General features: G+C 38.4%; 1 protein-coding gene across 4 annotated transcripts in view; it reads right to left on the bottom strand.

The window, feature by feature from the left end:
- Positions 1 to 16,193, bottom strand: part of ADD1 (adducin 1) — a 72,756-nt gene that overhangs the window by 3,076 nt on the left and 53,487 nt on the right. Inside the window, exons 12-15 of one of the 4 annotated variants that reach the window (XM_059817389.1) lie at positions 14,653 to 14,742; positions 13,704 to 13,796; positions 5,432 to 5,588; positions 3,718 to 3,813 (exon numbers count right to left, since the gene is read on the bottom strand). In XM_059817389.1, the coding sequence (XP_059673372.1) occupies positions 3,718 to 3,813; positions 5,432 to 5,588; positions 13,704 to 13,796; positions 14,653 to 14,742 (436 nt within the window). Of the gene's footprint in view, positions 1 to 2,925; positions 2,961 to 3,717; positions 3,814 to 5,431; positions 5,589 to 13,703; positions 13,797 to 14,652; positions 14,743 to 16,193 lie in introns of those variants that run through there. The other 3 variants (XM_059817392.1, XM_059817391.1, XM_059817390.1) reach the window with 3 other exon arrangements.

Here is a 16,193-nt window from a genome sequence, read left to right as displayed (position 1 = left end):
GATATGAGTATATATTACGGATTCCTGTAAGTAAAATCCATGTAGTTTATCAAATTAAATGAGCTCAGCAGGCTATGAGATACAGCTTTTTTTTGTTAAATGTATGTAATGTCTAACAGCAAAACTCACCCCTGCATAAACGAGCATCAAAACTCTAGTGATGACTTTATGTCCAAAGGTGAACTTTACCACTACTCCCTCAATTGTAACACTTCCCTCATTCACCACTATGCTTTAGAAAGGTTCTGTTTAAAGCTCCTCTTTGTGCATATATATTTAACAAAGAGCACTTTTTAAAGTTCCCTGCAGTGCTCATCGCTGCCCTGTAGCCAAGAAGTATCTCGTTAGCTGTGTCAAATATATCCCCATTGATGTTACGTAAGGAGGAATTTAGAACAAAATCCAGGCCATACTCATTATAAGGCACAAAAAGAAAGGCAACTATTTTTCCCCCTTTTAAAATCTTGTTCATTTTAATTGGAAAAGACTGAAGGTTTTCACAAGAATTTACAGAAAATACTTAATACTTTCTCATTTTTCCTATGGAAATGACAATGAGTGCTCTTTTTAATTCTGCCAGATAGGGTTAATAATCCTCTAATATATTTTAGAGGGCTCTGTCCTGTGAATACCTGCTAGAAAACCCAACATGTTTTGCCTAGAGCACCATGAACTTCTAACAGGTTAAATAAACAAAACACACTAGTATTCAGTGCCAAACACTCGAAATGCACAAGTTAGCAGTTTAAAAGTTATAATGCAGGCAGAATTTAAGAGAGAGTAAAAAAGAGAAAGTGATTATGTACATTACTAGCTGCCTCCTAGTTTAACCCATGTATGTATGGGGGACACAAATTTGTAAGAAGCACCACCTGCAATTCTTCACTACCACTACACTGTTTGGATTTCATTTTACTTTTCAGAAATTAACTGAAAGCATTGCTGATCTTTTCTCCCTGGTATCCAGTGACAGGACACACGGGAATGGGTCAAAGCTGCGTCAGGGGAGGTTCAGACTGGACATTAGGAAGCATTTCTTGACCAAGAGGATGTTCAAACACTGAAACAGGCTTCCTAGAGAAGTGGCTGATGCCGCAAGGCTGTCAGTGTTTAAGAGGCATTTGGACAATGCCCTTAACAACATGCTTGAACTTTTGGTCATCCCTGAAGTGGTCGGCCAGTTGGACTAAATGATCGTTGCAGGTCCATTTCAACTAAAAATATTCTATTCTATTCATTAGTTGGCCTACTTTTTAGAACCAGCACCAAATTAGACTGCCAGTTTTATTTTATCTTTTTAAAAGAAGTTTAAAAGTTTTAAAAAATGAGATTAGAAAATCTTAAAATTTAAAAATAAAATAATAATAAAATAATTTATTAAATAATAAAATTTAAAAATAAAAATAATAGGAAGGTACAGCCATTCAAACAGCATCTGCCAGTTGGCCTCAGCATTGGATAAATATAAACAGTTTTACAACTCATTAATCCAGGACTGCTATCCTCCCCAGTCTGTCAAATTACCATCACCTTTACTAAATGGATTAACATTATGGACTCAAACAAACATCTGTTTATCTGCCTCACTGAGGGCAGTATTTTACCAGAATTAAGGAGATTTACAAATTCCACATTCAATAAAGAAAGCATACAATATGTAAACACCTTGCTATTCTACTTGATGAATTTCAGTAATGTAACTAGGAAGGTTTAAAAATGTATCTTGCTGCAAAATGTATTTACAGTTTAAGAACTCATCAGTACCTCCAAATTTCTTAAGTTTTTTAGAATAATCATGTCTGCACCCATGCTCTCCCTTTATAGATACTGTGGCATAAGTTTGAAAAGTAACATTAATACTGGTGTGTGTTTACAATTCATGTTATTTATGAAAATAAAGGTTTATGGGGGTTTTTTCAACAGAAACATGTGGACAAACATACAAACTAAGCTATAACTGAGTTAACACAAAACACTTTTCTGACTTCAGCTACACTTAAATAGAAACAATACGAGGAAAAAAAGTTGAGAAGTGACTGTATACAGAGAACATCGTCATTCAACAGAACTTCTCCCAACCAAAGTCATCATGGCATAAACTTCCAGCTACTCTCTAAACTAAGCTTTGTACATTTGTCCTGAAAACTTACACAACTAGAAGAGTTTGTGGAACACAACTCTCAGTTTAAAAGAATTTTCAGGTTTTAGAACTTTCTTAGTAACATCACAGTTGTCTACGATGTAGTTGGACTTTCATATCTTTGACAAACACACTGACTTTCGGATATAACAGGACATACAAATGGAGGGGGCCAAACATCCTTATTACTTTAAAGCATAATCTGATGTAGCCCTGCAGATCTAGCTGAAACTGCTGTAGAAGTTGCTGCCACCTAGTACTTGCTGTTATTCCTTGGCTGGAATTTGAATTTCCCTACAGCTGACATATATAACATAGGAGTAGTTCCATATCCACTTCTGTGCGGAAGTCTGCTGGGTAAGTTTAAATCAATGTCAGTGGTACCACTTTTGCACTGGAATAGATTAGGAACTTCCTTCCATTCCATTACCAGGTCCAAGTTGTATAGGCAGCAGCAAACTGTTGGGGCAGAAACTCCCAGACCTGCTTCAGCTATATCTGAAAGACAACTTCAGACTATTCCTTTTTAAACTGAGGAATCAGACACATAGATATGGAAACACATGATGTCACTTTCACAGTCTCTTTCAAAGGGGGAGTGCATTTTAACTTAAGATCTGTAACTACCTAGAATTTAATGAAATCAAGAAGTAAAGAAACCAGCGTCTCAACTGAAAAAGCCTGCTTTTTTAAAAAAAAGCAAAGCCAACAAAAAAACTTTAGTAAACAAAGATGTAAGAGTGAAGCAAAGCACATAAGCAGGTCAGAGTATGGAATGATACTTACTATGGCAACAGGTACTCTTTAGCATATCCATCTCCTGTTTGTAACGCAGCCACAAGAAGAAAAAAGCACAAGTAGAGAATCTATGCATTCATCACAGCCATTGTGTTAAGTTAGAAGAATGGTTGCAACCATTCTTATAGAAAACAGAATGAGATGAAGTAGTGAATGGAAGACTAACAGACAAGTGATATATCCAATGTACAAGGTAAAGGAAACAAGACAAAAATTAGATTACACCTGTTCAAGATTGTTACTTTATCCTTTTTTGAGGAAATTGTAGACTTTACCAGCCCTGCTCTCATTTTAGTTAAAACTACCACATAAGGTGAGCAAATAATTAGATTTAGATTTAAATTGAGTTGGAAAAAATATTTACTGAGGTGTAATCCAAGTACAATAATGTTTAAGAAATGTGCAATCAGTGAAGGAGATTCACCAAAGCATCTAAATTTGTGTCTGGTTCACCATCAGACACTATTTCATTTCATAAAAGCAATTCTTTCTCGCAGAAAAATGTACAAAAGGGTAAATCAGTTGAGAAACACGAAGAGATGGTAAGGCATTTCTGAAGAGATGACAATTTGTCTTTATATTAATGCACACTTCTTTATTATTGTAAACATAACTCCTGTTACACTCATAGTTCAGTGTATCATATTTTAGCTAGTATAAATATAAAATACAAGAAATAATAATCTAACTTTATTAGATACTAGTTCACATATTTTCATGCGTCAGTCACTAATGATGCAGTTACTGGTTTCCCCAGCCCCCAAATCAGAAAAACATACCTTCCTCTATTTTAATCGGCGTACTGGGAGGAGTGCGAGCTGAAGTGTCATCAGGGGGACTTCTCTCTTTCTGTTGTCTGCCGTCTTCTGAAGGTTCTGCAGATGTAGACAAAGAGAAATTAAAGAGGCAGACAAAACCTTTCAGCAGGTGAGAAAACAAGTGTCCTTTTGCTTCATACACACAAGATATGAATACATTTTTCTGAATCAACGTTCTGCCAGGATATTAAATACTAAAACAAGCAAAAGAAAATTGATAGTTTGATATCAACAAAACTGTTGAAGCCACAGTTGAGCTCTGTGGTGTTTTTTTTCTTTTCATAAGAGGGCACGAATAATGTCATTGTTTATGAATTGGTTTACCACACTGTTCTGAAGAAATGTTGTGAGGAAAAACCACAAGGAAGATATAAACAAATGGGGGGGAATGCTATCAGACCTACACAAGATAATGCTCTTTTGCTTGCTTTGTATTGCTGAAAATTGAAGTAAACAAAATTGCATACCAAAAGAAAAGAGATATGCACAGATAATCAGAGAAACATGCAGTAATTAAGTGATTCAAAACAGATTTCACAGTCGTTTGTGTATTTGTTATTAGTAAGGAGGGTCCCCTTGCTTCCAGGTTTAAACAGCCCTAGGTCCAAAGGAAAATATTAATAGAGTACACCGTATATCAGGAGCAGTATTAAAACATTGTTCCATACAGTTCACCTAGACAATTAAAAGTGAAATCAGTCCCACAGATGACAGTCAACCAAATGGTGTAGGTAAAGAGGTTGTTCCTTAGATTGCAAGCCCAACTGTACCATATTAGTAATACCTGAGGCCTCAGCCAAAAGGTCAGGATCGGACCTTAATGCTTTAATCACTGCAGTATGAAATTCCTTATGGGAGGACTTCTGCCCATCTGGCTCTTCTCGGTTAAGATGTGTGATGACTTGCTGCATGGTCTGACAAAAAACCCATGCAGCAGCAAACTGAGTGTTATCTAAAGATTTAGACAGTGATGATACGTCATGATCCTGTAAAGTCTTCGTATCTGTTCCTTGAAAGGTTTTTGATCTGCCTTTCAAATCCAGACATTTTTTACCTGACGTATTTTGCTCACTGATGGTCTGATTTCTAAGCAATGTACTCTGTTCCCCAGCTGGTGTCTTTCTCAGTAACACAGTCTCTCCATATTTTGATATCTTATCTAAGAAGGATGTAGCAATGTTACTGAGAGAATAAACGTATGCAGTTATACAGGCATAACAGCAGAGTATCCCACCCCACACAGTCCAATACTTGATAAACTTAACACATACAATCTACAATGGCTCCTACATCGTCTTATCAAAAAGCAGAAAAGCAGGGAGCACACACTGCAAAAGAAATGGCTCTTCAGGTTCCTGCATCACTCAAATTCAAAACCAAACAGCTGATGAGTGTTGTATCACCCCTTAAAACTATACAGAAGTAAAGCAAGGTAACTGCTTCAGATCTCTTTTTACAGCACAATTCTCTTATAATTCTATGATAATTTAGAAATTCTGTTTTGGGGGAAGTCCCTAAGATGTGCCATTTCCAAGTAGCAATCACACTGAAACAACTGAAACACACAAAAGCTGAAAAATTTATCCATGGCTTTTGCAGGTAACCCACCTTCCAGTTAGTAATAAACTTGCTTTTATTATAGTCTACTGCAGAAAACACACACAGAGAAACCAACCTTCTGGTCCTTTCTGCTTTCTTTCTACTTCTTTGCGATATTCTTCCAGTTCTCGATCAGTGAGTTTATTGAAGGGATTTGGTCCTGTTGTGCTCACTATGACTTTTGGTTGATACTCTTTCTCAATTATTGCCTTTGACGCAGTCACCAGTTCTCCCTGACAAAAGAAAATTAAGATACATCTGCAATTGAGCAGTAACTTGCAGAAACCTGAGAAGTAGAGAGGCTACAAAGCAACCAAAAACAAAACAAAAAGATAATCTGAAAAATAAAAAAAAAAATCTATTACAGATTTTTTTTTTAAAAAAATTTAATCGACAGCAGGTTAATATAAAGGAGAAAATAGGTCTCATTAATTACTCATACAGACACATCAGTGTTTCCACCAGGGAATATCCACCATTAAGCAGTAAATCAAACAGCAGCCAAACAGCCTAGCTGAATTATATCTGAAGTCACAGAAGTATCAAGTTTCTTTTTCTCCCCACAAAAGAAACAGGATACCAGGCCCAACTGCACGGCAATCTGGGCACAGAATATCTGTAGAAGTTCACAGGACACAGCTCATAGGTATTTTTGTTTGTGGTTTGTTTTGGGGTTTTTTTTGTTTATGGTTTTTTTTGGAAAAATGCCATTTCTAGTAGCTCCTACCTAACATCTAACAGATGTTATAGTAAAAAGCCATCTTGTATGTGTTCTGTATACACCAGATTAACAGTTTATTACAAGCAATTTTTAAGTAATTAAGGTTAACTGTAATCCTATACAAGTTAGCATATTTACATCTATAACATTTGTCTTACAAGCCAGATAAAAAGTTATAGAGATAAAAGTAAAACATTAGCAATTCTAAGTACAGTAAGTTCCAATGGACAAATGCAGCTGCATCAGAGATTCTCTAATGCTAAGGTTTTTAGTTTTTCTACTCTAATCATATAGTAAAGACTAAAGCCACTGGCTTTTCATTGTCTCTGATACAAAGATGCTTGCCTGGATAGCTGCTGTATCTTTCAAGTGACTTGTTTAAGCATTTGGGGTTTTCATTGGATATACAGAACTCTACTGACACTAGTCCGGAAATGACTGATGTGTGGTCTGTGCCTCGTGTCATTGTGATACTTGAATTGTCTTCATTGTTGAAAAGAGGTATTTGAATTCCATTACCAGATAAGTATGGGTTATTGATTGGCCCAAGTCATCTTCATATTCAAATGTTATTTGTACCAATATTTAAAAGAAAGCATTAGAAAGCACAATTCAAAAATAAATAGCACCCGAACAAAGAGAAAAACATTCCATTCCACATCGATACTTGACGGACAAGCATGAAATCTTTCCTGTAAAAGTGAAGATGAAATTAGAGTACTGTTTTGGATGCTAAAGGCTGCTTTGGACAAGTTGTCAGCACCAAAAAGGTGACAGACAAGAATGACCAGATGGAATGAGGACAAGAGCAGTTAGATATTTCTGAAAGCCCCATGAGAGATCTCCAGAAATCTGGTCTAGAGCAACCCAGGGAAGTAAGAACAGCTGGTTGTTAGAATCTATGCTGCCTTTCAGGAAGCAAACACCAACCAGAAGTACTGAAGAATAAAGAGCATAACAACAAGTCTCCACTGTAAGATCCTGAAAGGAACTGCAGGAGAGAAACATCTCTAAAACATTATAGATTGCCTCTATTTCTCCATAAAAATAAGAGGAAGTCTTGTCTCAGATGCAGAATGTCAGTAGAATGTCAAAAGCCTTTTCTCGACTGTTTCCATTAAGCAACAGATGTCTTAATACCAGAAAGCCTCCGATTCGATAGTCATGGCTTTTCTTACAGAACGATGCATAAAAAAGTCACAAAAACATCAACCTTTGTACAAATTCTAATTGTTCCGTAGAAAATGTAACCCCCCCCAAAACTACAGGTCCTGGCTTTTAATGATGGCAGAAAATTGGTGCCCATGGCAATTCTATGTTTCCCTCTCTATCGTTGCCCACCCTTCAAACTACATATTGTAGTTTTAACTGAAACTCAGCAACAAGTAGCAGGGGCTTGTAAAGCACTGATTTCAGGCAGAGTTTCTAGAGTTTTCTAGGATTATAAAAGTCAGCAGAGGAACAAGACATACAGTGTACACTGGTATCCCTGGAATGTTTAAGAACCTTTGAACCTTGTCTGCAAGTTAAATCCAAAATGACTGGGTAGAACAACTTTCACATGAAACAAAATTTTACTGAATGCCTAATGATTTAATAATAACAAACAGCAAGACAGGCAGTTTGCAGCAAGATGACTAGTGCATTGGCATTATGTGTTTTCCTCCTTAAGAGAGTACCTTTGTTAACTACTGGGAATAAAAGCAGCGTATCAAGCTTATCACATTTACTAAATTAAAAAACAACAACAAACAACAAACCAAACCCAAACACACACAAAAACCACACCCACAATCAATGCAAAGAGTATTTGTACTAGCTGACTATCTTTGACCCAAGAGAAATAATACTGAACAAGATCAGAGGCAACGACAGTAAGTGGATTATGTATTACAAAGAAAAAGCACTTGCGTTTTTGGACTGTAAAAGCAGAATTATTACAAAAGAGACCAGAAAGGCAAACTTCTGATCTGCTAAAAGCTGTTTCCAGATTAACACATCCAGTTCTGCTCAGTATCAATAATATGGAAGCAGTTCAAAGGCCACTAATGAAAATTATAAGGGTAGAGGGACTGATTCTATGGGGAAAATAAATTATAGTAGTATGTTAATAAGTTCTGCAACATGATTACTCTAAAACATGTACAAATCAAAGAAGTAGAGATGCATTACTTCACAGGATAGGCCACAGAGCAGCCTTCCAAGAATTCAAATAAAAATATACAACACAAAATGAAGAGTGTAACACAAGACAGAATGAAAACAAGTACAAAGGACTAAAAAGATGGTACAGGATATATTCTAGATTGTTAAATGTGACACTGAAATAGACAAGACTTTGCAGAGCTATCAACCTGTCCATGCCATTCGGAGATTCCTATGAACATTCAGAAAAACTGAACACGATAATTGGTCTGGAGTTTTTTCCAGTATTAGAGAGCCTGTAGAGAGGGAATAAATTCCCATACAGAAGACGGGCATTCTGTTTCAACACAGGATGACATGCAAAAACCTAATGTTCTAGTGATTTCATCTGGATTATGGTGATACTAGTATTAGTTTGATGATGATTCTAGTACTATTTTGATGACTATCTGCAGTTTGATTGCATGTGTAAGCACCTGAATATCAACAGCATTTTCTCCACTGTAACAAATAATGGATAGATTACATTCATGAACAGAACAGAATTTCAATCCTGAGCATTTTGTAGGGGCATACTCTCCCACAAAGATCCACACGGAAAGTCATTTATAGCTAATGATACACAATATAACTTCATACTAAACTTGGACCTCACGTATCATACAAGGAAATTTTAGATTATCAAGTAATTTTTCAACTTCTCCACCAAATCTTGCTTTCAGAGAAAAATTCAACACTGCTATGAGGTGACCACCATTTAACAGGCAAGCACTTCACCTTGTTCTCAGGGATAGATAAGAGCAAAACTGGCACCTTACACATGCCAATTTTTCTTTCAATCAGACAGTAGGTTCATAATAATTATCTAAAGTTAATAATCACTCTTAACACAATCTGGCATTAATGCAGTGCCTTTATCCAAAAAAACAAGATTCTTAAAGTACTGTTCATGTAGAAGTTGCCACTAAAACACAGTGCCACCTCTGAGGCAGAACTGAGAGGCTCTTCATGAAGAAGAAATCCTGAATTTCCATTCAAAAGAAAGAGACATGAAATGGGTGATTCCCCTTTTATATAAAATTCTTGAAAATTCACGTGAATTTATTTTATTTTTTTTTAAATCGGATTGCAGAATGGTCATTGGTAAGAACAGCCAACATACCCTCTCATTCAGCCAACACTGCAGGAGAAGCTTGGTTAACCAGGTCTATAACATGAATAAAATTACATGATGCACAAGGAGCTTGTGTTGCAACATGGCCAGGACTTCTCAGAACACGGACAAAGCAAGTGACAAGGCAAAATGGAGTATTTACTATTGCAGCCGTAGGCACAGAAGACTCAAAGCATTACATGCATACTGTACACAAACAGAATTTTTTTCATCCAAAATAGTGTGCATTAGTATTTGATATAAATCTCAATGTTAACTGAAAACATAATACATTTCAAGCGTTACTGCAATCAGATGGAACTTTTTACTTTAACTGTAATTGAGTGTCAAAGAATTTGTCAACTGAGAGCTTTTAATTATCTTGTACCTAAAAGTCCTTAAGTCCTTGATGTACAAGTCTCCTCAAAGTTTCATTCAAAGTTTCATGTGAGGTTTATGTGGACATCATAAGATTGCTTATACTTCCTTTGTTCCACAATACACAACTGATTTTTGGCATAATCTTTCTAGAAAATTTCTCTGGTGGGTTTTTTTGTTGTTGTTGCTTGGTTTGTCAGGTTTTTTGTGTTTTAGTTTGGTTGGGTTTTGGGTTTGGTTTTTTTGTTTGTTTTTTGGTTGTTGGGGTTTTTCCCCCCCCAACAGGAAATTATTACGCATTCAGGTCACAATCCATATTAAGATAATAAAGATTATGAAACAGGCCTCTCCTACTGTAATTAACATTGTGATCTAATTTTACACAGTATTTCAGGAGGAAAGCACTCTCATGACACCACGAAAAGGAAACACATCATTTGGATATCTAAACCCTAACATTATACTGCTAGGCAAAATCATACAACCAATAGACCTTTTGTTGGCTCCCTGCCATCTACAAAAATAGATGTAAAATATTTGACTAGTTTTATAGAAAGATTATGCTATTATTCAAAAATAATGCTGGAAAGATATCTTGCACATCACTGATGAAAGAAACTGCCTGTGTTGTGATAACCAACGGATGACTATCATAAAAACAATTTTTCACTTTGAAGGTATTATTAAGCAGAGAATAAAAGGCATGCACTGCCTGGAAGAATTTGGCTTTGTTTTATTTTTCACCTCAAATCTGGAAATAGTGTTTTATTATTTTTTCTTTCAGAATATGGATAAACCAAACTAATCTGAAAAACATCATTATCAAATTCTCAGTATGATACAACTATCTGTAATACAAACTGCCTCATTACACTAGAAAGTGTTATAAAGTCATGAGATTTGCAACAAGAAGGAAATCTTGAAGGCGCAGGAGCAGGCAGTGCCCATGTGCCGTAAGAAGAGCCGGCGGGGAAGACGGCCGGCCTGGCTGAACAAGGAGCTTATGCTGAGGCTTGGGGAAAAAAAGAGAACTTACCACCTCTGGAAAAAGGGGCAGGCAAGTGAAGAAGAATACAAGGACCTCGTTAGGTTATGCAGGGAGGGAATTAGGAAGGCGAAAGCCCAGCTAGACCTCAATCTGGCCACAGTCGTGAGGGACAACAAAAAAAGCTTCTATAAATACATTAACAACAAAAAGAGGGCCAAGGAGGATCTCCATCCTCTACTGGATGCGGCGGGGAACATTGTCACGAAGGATGAGGAAAAGGCTGAGGTACTTAATGCCTTCTTTGCCTCAGTCTTTAACAGCCACACCGGGTATCCTCAGGGTATCCGTCCCCCTGAGCTGGATGACAGGGATGGAGGGCAAAATAGGCTCCCCATGATCCAGGAGGAAGCAGTTAACGACCTGCTATGCCACCTGGACACTCATAAGTCTATGGGGCCTGATGGCATCCACCCAAGGGTGCTGAGGGAGCTGGCGGAGGAGCTTGCCAAGCCGCTCTCCATCATTTATCAACAGTCCTGGTCAACGGGGGAGGTCCCGGATGACTGGAGGCTTGCCAGTGTGACGCCCATCTACAAGAAGGGTCGGAAGGAGGATCCGGGGAACTACAGGCCTGTCAGCCTGACCTCGGTGCCGGGGAAGGTTATGGAGAGGCTCATCTTGAGGGCGCTCACGGGACACGTGCAGGATAACCAAGGGATCAGGCCCAGCCAGCACGGGTTCATGAAAGGCAGGTCCTGCTTGACCAACCTGATCTCCTTCTATGACCAGGTGACCCGCCTAGTGGATGAGGGGAAGGCTGTTGACGTTGTCTACCTGGACTTCAGCAAAGCCTTTGACACTGTTCCCCACAGTATTCTCCTAGAGAAGCTGGCGGCCCGTGGTTTAGACAGGTACACTCTTTGCTGGGTAAAAAACTGGCTGGATGGCCGAGCCCAGAGGGTTGTGGTGAATGGGGTGAAATCCAGCTGGCGGCCGGTCACAAGCGGAGTCCCCCAGGGCTCAGTTTTGGGACCGGTCTTGTTTAATGTCTTCACTGATGATCTGGATGAGGGGATAGAGTGCTCCCTCAGCAAGTTTGCAGACGACACCAAGTTGGGAGGGAGTGTTGATCTGCTTGAGGGTAGGAAGGCTCTGCAGAGGGATCTGGACAGGCTGGATCGATGGGCTGAGGCCAACCGGATGAAGTTCAATAAGGCCAAGTGCCGGGTTCTACACTTCGGCCACAACAACCCCAGGCAACGCTACAGGCTTGGGGATGAGTGGCTGGAAAGTTCCCCTGCAGAAAAGGACCTGGGGGTGTTGATCGACAGCCGGCTGAATATGAGCCAGCAGTGTGCCCAGGTGGCCAAGAAGGCCAACGGCATCCTGGCTTGTATCAGAAATGGTGTGGCCAGCAGGAGCAGGGAGGTGATCATGCCTCTGTACTCGGCTCTGGTGAGGCCGCACCTCGAATACTGTGTTCAGTTTTGGGCCCCTCACTACAAGAAGGACATTGAGGTGCTGGAGCGTGTCCAGAGAAGGGCGACGAAGCTGGTGAGGGGTCTGGAACACAAGTCTTATGAGGAGCGGCTGAGGGAGCTGGAGTTGTTTAGCCTGGAGAAGAGGAGGCTGAGGGGAGACCTTATCGCTCTCTACAACTACCTGAAAGGGGGTTGCAGAGAGGTGGGTGCTGGTCTCTTCTCCCAAGTGACTAGTGACAGGACTAGAGGAAATGGCCTCAAGTTGCGACAAGGGAGGTTCAGGCTGGATATTAGGAAAAATTTCTTTACTGAGAGAGTGGTGAAACATTGGAACAGGCTGCCCAGGGAGGTGGTAGAGTCACCCTCCCTGGAGGTATTCAAGGAGCGTGTGGATGTGGCATTGTGGCATGTAGCTTGATGGACATGGTGCTGTGTGGTGTTGGGTGGGTTGTGGCTTGTTATTGTTGTTGTGTGGCGTGGGTTTTGTGTTTTTTTTTTTTTGTGGGTTTTTTGGTGTTGTGGTTTTTTTTTTGCTGTTTTTTTGGTTTTTTTTTTTTTTTCAGGTTGGACTCGATGATCTTACAGGTCTTTTCCAGCCGTACTGATTCTGTGATTCTGATTCTGTAATGATGTAATTCAAAGTATTCTGGTTTTGATGGGAAAGCTATTCTGATAACGAGATGTTAGGCATGACCTAAACCAAGACTTAAGAATCTTTTAGATAAAATACTGGAGCAGAAGAGACACTGACGCTTATTTACACACTGTGCTTCCATGTCAGATCACCTCTAAGAAACTCCTTCAAAACATGGGAGAGAAAGACAGCAAGGACAGATTTCTTCCGATGTGCAAACTGTTCCTGTTTACTCAGCCTCAAAGGACTGCCCATCCCAACCATACACACATCTCTTGAATTTATTCTGTATTTAAAGTATATCACGTAAGCACAAGCATGATTACATGTCTGAAAGCCAATCAATTTTAGAAGTGTGGGGCATTACTCAGCAACTCTTATGGATAACCACGGGAAGTTTTAAGGAAACAAGACATCTAGCAATGTAGGATCAAAAGTTGACAGTGTTTGTCAGCATGACACACTCTGAACATGTGGATATCTTCAGAATTACACTGATGTAATCAGGCTGAGTTTAAGCTAACTCAAAATGGATCTCAAATTAGAGTAATTCAACACTAACAGCATGCGCAAAGAAACCCAGTATATGCAGAACCTGATCAGCACCTTAACATCAAAAGTAGTTTCCTCACCAGCTTCTACAAAGAAAAAGATCAAAAACCTTAAAAGATACTTTTACAGGGTAAAGTAACTGTTTGTATAGTTGCATATACATAATTTGGAGATCCGTTTTTTTTTTTTTTCTTTTCTAGCCAAATCATTAGCTAACAGAGGGAAAAGGTCAGGGTAAGGAAGAGGAAAAATGAAGGGTGAACAACAGTATTTAGAGCAGTATGACAGGGCAGTACCTTTCTAACAGACAGAGATTTAGCGGGACTAAAGGCCTGCTCTGTGAGATCGAGCCCTTCAATAGATTCCGTACAGTCTGAGAGGGGAGCATCCTGCAACAGTAAATTGAGTAAACAGAGCAAACCGAGCCCAGGCTTTAAAACATCAACCAAAAGCATTATGATGCTTGCTAAAAACATGCAAAGAAACAGTAACTGGTAGATAAAATTGCAAATGACAATGAATTGACATGCACACAGAATGACACCCAACATGAATAATGCTATGGTCATGATAAGACTTGCCAAACTTTTTAAAGTATATCAGAAAATACTTATCTGGGGCAGTTAAAGCACTCAGATATATAGACGTCTAAAGTCATTCAGCTATACAGTATAACTGTATAGCTCTAATTCTTACTTTACTTTGAGCTATGATTCATCGATAAAGTCTTTTGTATATCCAGATATACTGCTTTTAAGTTTTATTGATGTGTAATAGCTTTTTTTCCCAAACTGCTCTTCAAATAAAATCTTATGAAGCGTGATAAAACATATTTAACACGCAACACTACTGCCCCATAGTGTGCCTGCTGTGCCCAGTACTAGTACTTCAACATACATAAACTTTGAAAACAAACAAACAAACAAAAGGTTGTCACAAAGCCCAGCTAGTTTGGAACAAGAATCTAACCCATATAAATAAGCCTGCTGAGTTTCATGCATTACATTCAGCAAAAAAACCAAGAAGCATCCTCCACAGACATGCTTGGGCTACACGGCTGAAGCCTCTTAAATTTCTGACCCTGAGCACTCTCGCAAAGACAATGGTGTTACCTCTAAAGACTTACCTTATAAACAGTTACTCTCTGCCAATTAAAGAATAATTTTATAGTGATATATTAGGTGAAAGCAGAGGATACCGTAGATTAACTTTAAGCTAATAGTTTTAGGCATTTTATATTCTCACCTGTACAAGACTCCTGTCCACAACTACCCCAGAAAGAACCTGTGATTGAGGGCCCGCAGTTTTAATATCTTGTAAATTTTGCTCTCGTATCTGTAAAGGAAAGCAGCAGAATACAGTCACACGAACAACAGAGAAAAGTTAACCACATTTTCGTATTTGAAAAAAAGGCTGGGTGAACCTGCCATCAGGCTGCAAATAGTGTTGATTGCTATAGCCCTACCCATCAAATAAAGCTGTGCTTATAAACACCACTTCAAGATATGTGCTCAGGTTCCTAGTTGTTTCCTTACATTTCTCAGAATTCAGTTTTTAAGTACCACAGCAGGTACGGTCCTTTGCTTTTTAGTACTGGTTCATGGTAAAACTCCACAGATCAGGTAACAGACAACTCCAGTTTGTGAAGAAAAGTGACGAAAGAGAAGCACAGAGGTCATATTTACGTAAGTCTACTGTACCTGACCAGTCATTTACAGGTTTCTGTCACTAGCCACTAGGCACTGATATTGCACCACAATATCATCTTCGTACAGAACTTACTGTAAAACACTGCACAACATTCAATTTTTGCATCTAGTCAGGACCATACTCTCAAAAAGGGCATAAAAGTATATTTCTGTGCATAAACTGAGAATCCAGAGTACTTAAACACATCCCTTTTGTTGCATCCTAAATACCTCCCAGTTCTTTCCATGCAGAAGATGGGAACAGAAACAAGATCTTTAAATTTAAGTATTATCTATTTAAATTAGATATCCTACAGTGGTAAAGAATTCACAACAACTGACTCAAAATTTATTTCTAAAATATTCTGGTTCTTGTTCCAAGATAAATGAAGAAAAGCATGCATACAGAAAGACCTCTACTTTACAATGAAAAAGGACATTCAATTTATACAAAAATACACGCACACAAGTATACAAACACAAGGTATTGTTAATACTTGGTATTTCAGAAAGTATAAAGATCCTGCATCATCTGTACTTGTTTCTAGTTTACTACCCTTCTCGTTATCAGGAAAGTAAAAAGTTTGAAGTTTTACTTCTCTCCTCTTAGTTGCTTCATTCAAGTTTTTCATAAAACAATATTTGTGTTTCAAACACCAAGAAACTGCTTGGCAATTTCACCAGACTTCTCATTTCAAGTGATTATTATTTTACAGTGCTGAGTCAGGAAAAGCAAAAGCTCTGTCAATCCTATACAAATTATTTTAGAACAAATCAGTATTCCTGCTAGTACCGCTGCACACAGACTTTCCCATGACATAATGCTAACTCCCATGTTCCATATGGCCATCAGTTGTAAGTAGCAAAATAATCCAGAACAAGTTAAGTATTAACAAGATACCAGTGCATATTTACACTTTAAAAGAAATAAAGTGAAAAAACCCCAATGCATTCAATGCTCTCCTGCTGGCAGATTGGTGACAAGAAGATCTGAAATTCGGAGACTGGAAAATTAACTGAGAGGTCATTTCAAAAAGGTTAACATGCAGTTCCAAAGGCCCAAAAAATTTCTGCAACTATCACAGCATATTATAATAT

Source organism: Gavia stellata, chromosome 5 (assembly GCF_030936135.1).
Source record: "Gavia stellata isolate bGavSte3 chromosome 5, bGavSte3.hap2, whole genome shotgun sequence".
Taxonomy (NCBI): Eukaryota; Metazoa; Chordata; class Aves; order Gaviiformes; family Gaviidae; genus Gavia; species Gavia stellata.
Note: the sequence above shows the minus strand (reverse complement) of the source record. Positions and strands in the feature narration are given on the sequence as shown.